Consider the following 10,477-nt stretch of genomic DNA (forward strand, 5'->3'; position numbering starts at 1 on the left):
GTGGAAGCTCCGATACATTGTATATTCAAAGTCATCTTAGACATGATCACTATATAAAAAGGAAGCATTAAAACATCAGTAAGAATGGTAGAAGAATAATAAACAGTAATAGTCATAAGGTGCCATCCTACTAGAATAAGGTACTCCTACTAGAACAGCAAAATGCTTCCCTAGATCTTCCAATATTTGTTGGAGACGTAAACGAAATGTAGGCTCTTATCTTCACATATGGTGGAAATGTGATAAAATTCAAGCTTTTTTGGGGGAAAAATTCATAAGATTTTTCTAGATATTTTAAAAATCAATGTTCCATTAATACCTGAAGCCTACTTACTTAGCATATTATCAGACAATATAAAGGATCTTACTTATATAAGTGTATACATATTAACAGCGGCTAGAATACTTAATGCGAAAAGTTGGAAATCCAAGGTCATCCCTACAATAAAGGAACTTAAATATAAGATATTGGAAGCTGCAGAAATGGATAAGTTAAATATATCGCTACAAAACAAACCAGAGGAGGTATTTTGGAAGAGATGGAAAATAATATATGATTGGCTGAAGATAAAGAAGATGGATTAGACTCAAAAATATGGAAAGTTATACTATATTATATTATGTATAAGGAGGAGAAATGAACTTTATATAAAGTAATGTATAACAATGTTGGCAAATATATATATTCGATTGAAAACGAAATAAATTAATAAAAAAACCAAAAAAACATAAAATTTAAAATGTTTGCCCTAATAAAATGTTTTTGTTTTGTTTTTTAAAAACCATTTTATTATCAGGATATAACCACATGTCCAACATTAAAACATTTCTTCATTTACTATATACCCTTTTTTCTCTTTACCCTCCCTCCTCATCCCATGGCTTCCCGCAGTGCTCCCACCCCCTTCTTATCCTACTTCTTCTTATCTATCATTTCCTCTAAAACAAAACTTTATAGGTAACATTTTTCTTTAACTGCTATCAACGTATATTCAACTTATATAGGTAACATTTCTTTAACTACTATCATCATATATTCGACTATTTCCGGATTTCTCTAGTCTTAAATCTTAATAATTATCCAAACAAAGTAAATTATTCTTAACATCCCAGTGTTTCTCTAGGTATTCTTTAAAGTCCATCCAATCTGCAAAAAACTCTTCTTCATCTTTATTATTGTTTCCTTGTCAATTTGTCCATTTCTACCATAAAAAGCAACTTTTTAAAATAAAAATGTTTTTAACTGCTACCTGAAACTATGTAGTGAAGACTCCTAGTGGGCCCTACTTGGACAGAATGCTCCACCATTATGGCATGGCACTTGAGTATTAGAGAAAGGGCTCTTTTGGTGATGGTTGTTTATAGAATAACCTCTCTGTCGAGGTTTGCCTGGAACCTTCTGAGTTCTGTGCACCAGATGAAATTGGTTTTACTTGCTATTCTTTTACTTGGTATTTTGTATTCCACTATTTTATTTTTCATTGGCTGCATATTTTAGTACTTGCGCAATGCCCATGTTAAATTATTATTATTATAAAATTACCATTATTTATAATGACTATTATACTAGTATTATAAAAGTGAAGGCTGACAAATTTTCTAAGAAGAAGAGAAGAACAGATTGGATTTATACCCCGCCCTTCACTACCCAAAGGTGTCTCAGAGTGGCTTACAAACTCCTTTCCTTTCTCCTCCCCACAACAGACACCCTGTGAGGTAGGTGGGGCTGAGAGAGCTCTTGACAGAAACTGCTCTTTTTCAAGAACGGCTCTTATCAGAACTATGACTTGCCCCAGGTCATCCAGCCAGGTGCAAGTGGAGGAGTGGGGAATCAAACCCAGTTCTCCCAGATTAGAGTCCGCGCACTTAACCACTACACCAAACTGTTTTGTCGCCATTTCTGTACAGTCACACACATGGGAACTGTAACAGTACATTCTACAGCTTTAGCCCAGGAATTAGCACTTACTTCTCCCTCCTCAAGGGCCATCACCAGTGGGTGCACATGCCTTAGAGGTGGAGAGTACACTTCCCTGCGCAGTTTTCTTCTAAATGCCACATTAACAATAGCTCCTGGAATGTTTTCTTGTTTCTTTTTGCATTTTGTGCCTTGATACCCAATATGCCTATCAATCGCAGTTTAATTCCCTATAAATTGCATAACAATACAAATTCAATTTCTAGCTGGAAAAAAAGACAAGGTGTTTGTGTTAATGGAGTTATCCAAGCTGAGATATACTTGACAGAAGAAAAGTGATTACACAGAAATAGAACACTGAGGCAGTTTTTCATATAGATTTCTAATCTTGGTACACGATATTTTAGCCTAGCATGCCAAGATTTTATTGGGTTGATTGTAGTCTTATTACTCAACTGAAGATTTGAAAATTGTGATAGACAAAAATCCTTGCTACCTTTAATAATGCATGTTTTCCATATCCTAAATCTTTTCTTCTAAATATTGGGTATTGAGTATTTTAGCTGTGGAATAATAAGGCATGGTTGTCTTAGTATGAATGTAAGGAATAATATAGCCCTAAAATGGAAAAGGTAGAATGCAGAACCTTAAAGGAAAGGTAAGAAAGTAGAAATAGAATATAAAGTGGCTTTCCCCCCTCACAATAGGTTGTGTGGTGAACCACCTTTTCTAGCAAGCTCAGAAGAAAAACTTTTTGAAATCATAAGGAAAGGAGACCTTCATTATGAACATTCAGTCTGGAAATCAATCAGTGAGGCTGGTAAGTTGAAACTGTATGACAACAGCACCAGTAAGAAACACAGCAACTGGCCACTCTTTTGTTTTTTTAACCTTTTTACTACCATTAAGGAATGTGTTTTCTTATAAATGTAAAATTGATAAGAAGAAAAATTTGCAAAGCTGATGAATGAGCTTAGTATGAGAGGTAAAATATTCTCTGCTGGCCTGAAGCACTTTGAGACAACTGGAAAAACGTATCTGTTATTGCTAACAGAAAGAATGCCTCTCTCTTTTATAGCCAAACATGTGTTGCAGCTGCTTATGAAAGTAGATCCTGCCCACAGAATCACTGCTAATGAACTCCTTGATAACCAATGGATAACAGTAAGTTTCCTTTTAAATTTCTTAAAACCGTTTTTACCTTTATGTATAAAATTAATTTTTATCAGTGAGATTCAGATACTGCATCACTGCTTTTTCATTACTCTTCTAAGCAGAGTTACACCATTCTAAGTACATTGGTATTTAAAAAAATGGAAAGGTAAAGGACAAAGGTGTTAACAGATGGCTGGTTTTGGGGTGCCAGCTAGTTAGAAAAATGGCCTGATAGTGCTGTATTTGTTTTTGTCTTGCTTTTTGTATGGTTGCATGTAAAAAAACAAAACAACCCCCCCATCATCTTCTTTTACTTCAACGTTTTTTTAAAAAAAATTGTCTATCTAGACAAGGTATTGCTCTGGACTCTACTCCCTGACTTAGAGGCTTGTGCCCTAGTATCAGAATTTATTATTTTAAGAGTTGGTTTCCTAGGTTGGGCACTGAAGCGGGGAGCTGTAAAAGGAAGAGGTAGATGCTTGAAGTTGATGTACAGTTGAATTGACAGCCTGTGATACTAAATGATTCTGGGAGCCACTTTAGTAAGAAACATGTTTGATTTTGTTAGGAAGTACAAGAATATTGTGTTCAGACTTCAGTAGTAAGTACCTTGCATATAAATTATCTCCATTGTTTATTAAGGCATTCTTTGGAAGCCTAATTTTCGGATGTGCTGAGAACCACGCTCTGTAGTGTAAATTATGGTACTAAACCCCACTGAACGTCTGGGTAGTAGTTCAGGCTTCAGACTTTTATCTTCAAAGCCTTAATGATTTCACAATGTCCAGATGCATAGCATGGAAAGTGCTTTATCATGTAGAGGCTTCTTCTGTGTTTTTTAAAAAAACCTCCTTGGTGACAAATGGCACACAAGACTTTTAATGCATATGGAACTGAACTCTCCCATCAGGAGACTATAATGACTTGTTCTGAAAAGATGTGGCAGATATCATAATTCTACACAATTAGAGATGACATTTTTAAAAGAATCTGGCACAAGGCATTGCTAATAAATAATCAATGACAAAAGAATGGAAGTGCATGTGATTTTATGTGTACCTTTGATTATTTGGGGATATGCTATTTGTTCTGCAGGTAGTTGTGGTTGCAAGGTGTTGTTGGCTAACAACATGTTCTGAAAGAAAGGGAGCCCTATGCTAAAATCCTAAATACAGTCTAATATTTCTGGCAAAAGTTTCCATTTATAGCTGCTCCTGGGATAAAGAACAAAGGCCATTTTGTAAGACTTTGGCTTAATCATTGAGCATGGAAATACCCAAGATATTAGAAATACAGCTTTCTGCAATTGTAGAAGCTTTCACAGTGAAATTGAAGAATCTGACCATTTGGGAAGAATTCTCGCAGAATCTTGCTAGTGTCTGTTGTGTATGAAGTACCGAAAACAGGGAATATTATAATCCACAAGTATGTTGGTGGATATTTCCTTTAAATGCAGTGGCAGTGCAGTCCTAAGAACACTTTGCTAGCAGTAAACCTCATTCAATAGACTGGAGAATGATCCTGAGTAGACCTACTTAGTATTGATCTCCCGCAGTGCTATCCTAAGCAGAGTCACACCGTTCTAAATACTGGGATATTTGGTTTAATATAGCAGAGTTTGCCCAGTCATAGAAGTGTGATACTGATCTCCCTAGATAAATCTCCCAAGAAGTATATTGCAAAAAAGGTAACTTACATTTATTCAAGTAGATCCAGGTCACATTCAGGTTGTAGTCAAAAGAAGAGAAAGAAGCCTAATCTAAAGAGTATTTTACCTATCACAAATGGCCAGCTTGTCTGGCATCATGTGTGTGGGAGTATGAGGGCATTGTCTGTACAGGAGAGACCTGCAGAGACACGGGTTTCCATGGAAGGCCATGTGCATAGAGGGAGAGGACAAAGTGAGAGAGGAGGAGTCAGAGGGCAGATCCCAGGTAAAGACAAAGAGAAGCATCCCATTCAAGGAGATAACATCTTCACACACTTAGAGTGATGTAGTGTACCCCCCCGCTCCCCCCCAACACTAAATCCATTGACGTTAGTGCTTAGGATTGCAGTGTCCATTTTTTGTTTGGTCAGCTGGTGCTGTTTACCAAAAATCAACTTTCTGCATAAAATCAGCTAGTAAACGTATACCCAGTGTCAGGGGTCATTTCCTGCCGGACCGTGCCGGAATGGCGCTCCGGCACTAAGGAGCCCATGGGCGGGGCACCCCCCACTGCCTTTCCTGGCCCGCCCACACAGGCGGATGGGCCAGGGAAAGCTTGCAGAGTCCCCACCCCCACCTGGGGGGATTTAAATGCCTTTCTTTCCCTTCCCCAGATGGGGAAGGGAAAGAAAGGCATTCTAAACATGCCTGGGGCACCTGGAGAAGATCGGTCGGGGAACACAGGCATGTCTGCCTGCCAGCCCTTCCCTTTTCCAGCCCTCCCGCCGCGGGCTTGTATGCCTGCCCTTTGTCAGGGTATGTGGCATATGCAAATGAGTTATGCAAATGAGCTCCTGCACTTCTTGTTCTACAAAATGACCCCTGCCCAGTGTTATGTATTGAGCCTAAGCCTTTCCTCTAGCTGTACCTAGAATGGGCTGAGCTTGCTTCTTTAGAACAATAGCTTGCCTGGATTCAGGAACTAACAGTGTCATGTAAATAGCCTATCACTGGGAGTGTGTGTGTGTTGGGTGTGGTGTTTTTCATGCTTATAAGCAGAGCTCCAGCCCTGCTAGCTTGTCTGGTAGTTTGCTGATATCACTTAATAAACCAAAGCTGATCACTGCAATCTGTCTAGAACCTAGTATTTAACACCCGGATTGGCGGAATTAGTTCTTGATTTCTAGAAGTTTTTGAGTACAAGATTATTACCAAATGATTGTAGGGTCTTGTCCTTGGGAATGCTGTGATATCTGCTGCTGTTAAGAAGGAGTTAATGTACAAAAAGGTTTGGAGTTCATGGAACATGTTATTGCTTAGCAGGTATTTCTGCTATTTCTAATGAGTAACGTATTTACATAATCAGTTACTTTGTTGTTGTTGTTTCCCTTTTGTGCTTCCCTTGCCCAGACTTTTGTTTTTACCGAGCACAAATCTGTGTTCACCAGTAAATATTCTTCTCTATTGGGGAGTGTTCCAACACAAATTGTTTACCGGTTAGCAGTTTAGCTGATCTTTCCTTTTGATATTTATGACGTTCTTCACACATATTGCAAAAGGTGATTTTTTTTAATGTTAGAAACCACTTTGAGAGTTCTAATCACAAAGTATAGAAATATAGTAAAATAATAGTGATTTTTTTTTTTTGCCACCGTAACTTCTCCAGACCTCTTTTTCTGTATAGCTTCTCCAACAACCTTTATCCTACTTTGGGTGCTGTGGTGTGGGAGTATTGCCATTCAGAACAACCATCTACTGGAGAGCTCAAATTGGAAAATATGTTTCTGACATATGCTGGGTGCCACATGATGGAAGGGCATACTGCTTCATTCTGTGCCTTAAATCTCACTGTGACTTACACTCCCTTAAAATCGGAACAGAAAAGGCTTGAAGGAAAGACAAAAGAAAATGAAACAATCTAAAAGGCAACCAATTAGTAATCCTCCACTTTCCCCACAATTAGCACCAGATGCTAGCCAATTAAACTCAACAGGTGTTCAAATGAGGCAATATAGACAATTAACTTAAGTGGTTCCACTTTCTTAAAAACTGTCAGAACACAACCACCCTTCCATTTCATGTGCTATTTAAGTATTCGTAGCTTTTTAAAACATAGGGTTTTTTTCCTTGAGGCCACAACCCAGGCTCTTATTTTGTAGGTGTGATTTTGTGCACTTAGAAATTTAATTACCTGAATGTGCTTGCAAATAAGGTAGCTATTTGGATGTCTGCAACATCAATTTGTCTACAGTTAATTACAGATGTAAATTTGCAGCTGCAAAATTGGAGTCCACTTCTGAAAATCATTCTATAAATTCAGAAGGTCTAAGAATACATTACTTTTATTTATGTAAAACTAATTCTTTGTGTGTATGTCTTTCTTATGCCAATATCTCCCCCCCCCCAATTTCATATACATGCCTCATGCTATAGTAAGTCAAATGATGAAATCAAATACCAGCCAGTGGTTGCTATAGAGGATCTCCTCCTGGTCATATTATGTTGAATCCCAGTAACTTCTTGTGGATCTGGGCAGGGACTGAAATTTCATATTAGGGATGGGCATGAACTGGTTCACAAGTCAAAATTTGGCATGAACTTGGCCCGGTTCAGAGCCCCCAAACCAATGTCTGGGGAAGGTGCCTTCCCTGAATATTTACTGGACTTTGTCCAATTCAGCTGTTCAGACCATTTAAACCTAACAGCTGAGCAGCACGGGTCTGCAGTTAGGTTTAAATGGCTGTGAGCCATTTCACCAGTCCATTTTGCACCCCCCCCCAAGGAAGTGGCTGGCAGCCATTTCACTGGTTGATTTCACTTCCCCCCTGCTTCCCCCTGAATTTGTACAAATTTACTCTTAGCCAAAGGCTTTAGAAATTACTATTCCAGAACAAAATCATAATCAGTCCACACTTCACACAGACCTACTTAAATTTTTATTTTATTTATTTACTTCATTTATACCTTACCTTTCCCCCCAGTGGGGCCCACCCATCAGCTGTTAGGTTTTAATGGCTGTGAGCCATTAAACCTGTGAGTCCCACCCCTGCTTCGAAGTGGGGGAAAGTGAAATGGACGGGTTAAATGGTTGCCAGCCATTTTTTAAAAAACCAGAATTTTTAGGTTTGTGCCCATCCCTACTTCATATTACATAGAAGACCTTTACATTGAAAAGATGCATTCACATGTTATTTTATACATATAGGTACAGACTTTTAAAACACTCATCTCTGGATTTTTTAAAAATAATAAAGCATATGCTTTTTACAGCAAGTCTTTTTAAAAACAATACAGTACTGATCCTTCACAGCAGCCCTCCTGCACATTGCCTTCTGTGTTTATTGTCTGACAACAGGCTGAGGGGGTGGAATTTGTACAGAATTACTCTTAGCCAAAGGCTTTAGAAATTACTATTCCAGAACAAAATCATAATCAGTCCACACTTTACAAAGACCTACTTAAAGTTTTATTTTATTTATCTACTTCATTTATACCTTTTCCCCCAGTGGGGACTCAAACCATCTTACATTGTTCTCCTCTCCATCATTTTATCCTTACCCTGTGAGGTAGGTTAGGCTGAAAAGGTTTGAATGTCCCAAGGTCACCCAGCAAGTTTCACTGGGAGAGGGGGGTTTCACTCTAACCACTATCCCTGCAACAGAATCAATATGCCTAAGTAATGGGAAACAATAACTGACGAAACTCCCAACAATTTACCCCAACCAAGTGCCATAAACAAAAAGACCGAGTGAACAGAAAAGCTTTCATTTAGCACCTGTAACTGGGGTAGCTGCCAGCCATTTCATGGGGGGGGTAGCTGGTTGCTGGATGTATGAAAACTTTCTAAAGATGAGATGCCCTCACAGAAGAAGCCCTGTCCCTGGCAGTCACCTGCCACACTTCTCGGAGTGAGGGCATATAGAGCAGGACCTGGATCCAATCTCTTAACTGGTGAGTAAGTTTGTATAGGAGCAAGTGTCCCTTCAAATAGGCCCAACTATTTAGACATTAAGGTAATAACCAGCATTTTGAATTGTGCTTAGAAACAAATAGGTAGTCAATGCTTATAGCTCTTTTACGATTGGCAAGAAAAGTTCCCAGTCGACACCTGGATACCACAATTTATATTAGTTGCCGTTCCTGAACAGTCTCCATCAGCAGCCTGACATGGAGCGTGTTGCAAATGCACCGTTTAATCCGGATATGATAAGATAGCTATGATCAGATCATGCATGATGAAGGTCCGTAGCTTGGTGATACTACTTGTGCCCAGGACCAGTTCCAGATTGCTTGGCAGGAGGCTGTCTACCCAGACTCCTCCCCCAATTGCTGCCACCCCCACCCCCCACTGTTGCCAACCCCCCATGGCCTTTTCCCAGCACGTGCACTTCCTTTGCTCACAAGCCCTCCTGCTGCCTGTTTGCATGCCTGAGTGCACTTTTGGTCACACGCATCATCCAGTGCCCCCACAGAACATGCACACGGTTAGTGGCAGTAACTGGAGCAACTTCTTGCCTGCCTTCTCCCCGTGGGAAAAGGATGTGTGGGTGTTAGAATGAACAGGCAGATGGGTGGGTGGTGAAGAGGAGTATGAGAGTGTCAACAGGTAGTCTGTTGTATTTATTCTTATGAGACCAAATTTACTTAAACTTTAAGATACTTCTGAATGTGTGTCCCCCCCCCCCCGAAATAGATTTTCTCCCTAATAGATTTTCTTTCTTTAGACTACTTGCCTTGGTTTGGTTTGGTTTCTGGTTTGTAGCTGAATCAAAATATTATTAAAACTGACAACTAAAGTTAATATTACTGTTTAGGGTGAAACAGACATCCAGAGACCCTGTAATGTTCTTGAGCTAATGAAAAAGTGGAATAACAACAGTGGTGCTGAGACTGGAGAAGTATGCTTTATCGTAGATGACCTGAATAGTGCATCAGGTGGTGCTCAACAGGAAGAAAACCATGAAGGCCAAGAGAGTCCTATTAGTAGCAATGGCAACTCAGAGGCTGGGACAGAGACAGAGAGTGGGAGCAGCAAACCCTCCACACCCACAAAACAGGTAACAGTTGACCTGATATTTGTACAATGAAAAAAAATTCAAAAACTAGGCATAGAGCCTGTTTTATGGATATTTTTTAGGGTGCTCAGTGGTGGTTTTATGTAATTTTAATGTTCTTTTTCTATATTGCTAAGCTGTGATATTTTATGATTTTGTGGTATTACTTGTAAACTACCTCAAGCAGGACTCTCGAAACGCAGCTGTGATGGACTGCACTTTTTAAAAAGTTTAGAAGTGCTGTACAAACAACTGAAGGGCTGTGAAGGGTTAATTCTTCACATAAACAGAGGGCCTTGAGTGACAGGCTGCTCCAAGTGATCTGATTGGTTAGCATCAGCTGAGCAGAGAGAGTCTGCATCCTGAGGAGAGAGTCAGTCAGTACTGACAGTCTGATTTCAGCCTTAGCTGAGAGCAGTTTAACACAGACAGGAGAACTGGGGAAAGTTGGCAAGGACCAGTGGGTAGTTAGAGACTCCCATTCGGGTCAAAGAAAGGGGATAGGTCTTATAGTGACAGAAGGAATTTCCCTACCCAGTCAAACAGGGAGTTAACTTTGAAGAGTCCCTGGTGTAGTGTGGTTAGAAACTGCCTTTAGAGACCTTAGTAAAGGTAAAGGTTCCCTTGCTCGAAAGCCAGTCGAGTCCGACTCTAGGGTTGCGGTGCTCATCTCCGTTTCAAAGCCGAAGAGCCAGCGCTGTC

The 10,477-nt window shown here is 39.6% G+C and overlaps 1 protein-coding gene across 1 annotated transcript in view; it reads left to right on the top strand.

Moving 5' to 3' along the window:
• STK33 (serine/threonine kinase 33) overlaps positions 1-10,477 on the top strand; it is a gene marked incomplete at its 5' end in the record, with an annotated part of 49,722 nt that overhangs the window by 35,957 nt on the left and 3,288 nt on the right. Inside the window, 3 exons of the mRNA XM_015417462.1 lie at positions 2,626-2,738; positions 2,997-3,082; positions 9,536-9,778. Coding sequence (XP_015272948.1) covers positions 2,626-2,738; positions 2,997-3,082; positions 9,536-9,778 — 442 coding nt within the window. The remainder of the gene's footprint in view (positions 1-2,625; positions 2,739-2,996; positions 3,083-9,535; positions 9,779-10,477) is intronic.

Source organism: Gekko japonicus, unplaced genomic scaffold (genome assembly GCF_001447785.1).
Source record: "Gekko japonicus isolate JY-2015 unplaced genomic scaffold, Gekko_japonicus_V1.1 scaffold3415, whole genome shotgun sequence".
NCBI lineage: Eukaryota > Metazoa > Chordata > Lepidosauria > Squamata > Gekkonidae > Gekko > Gekko japonicus.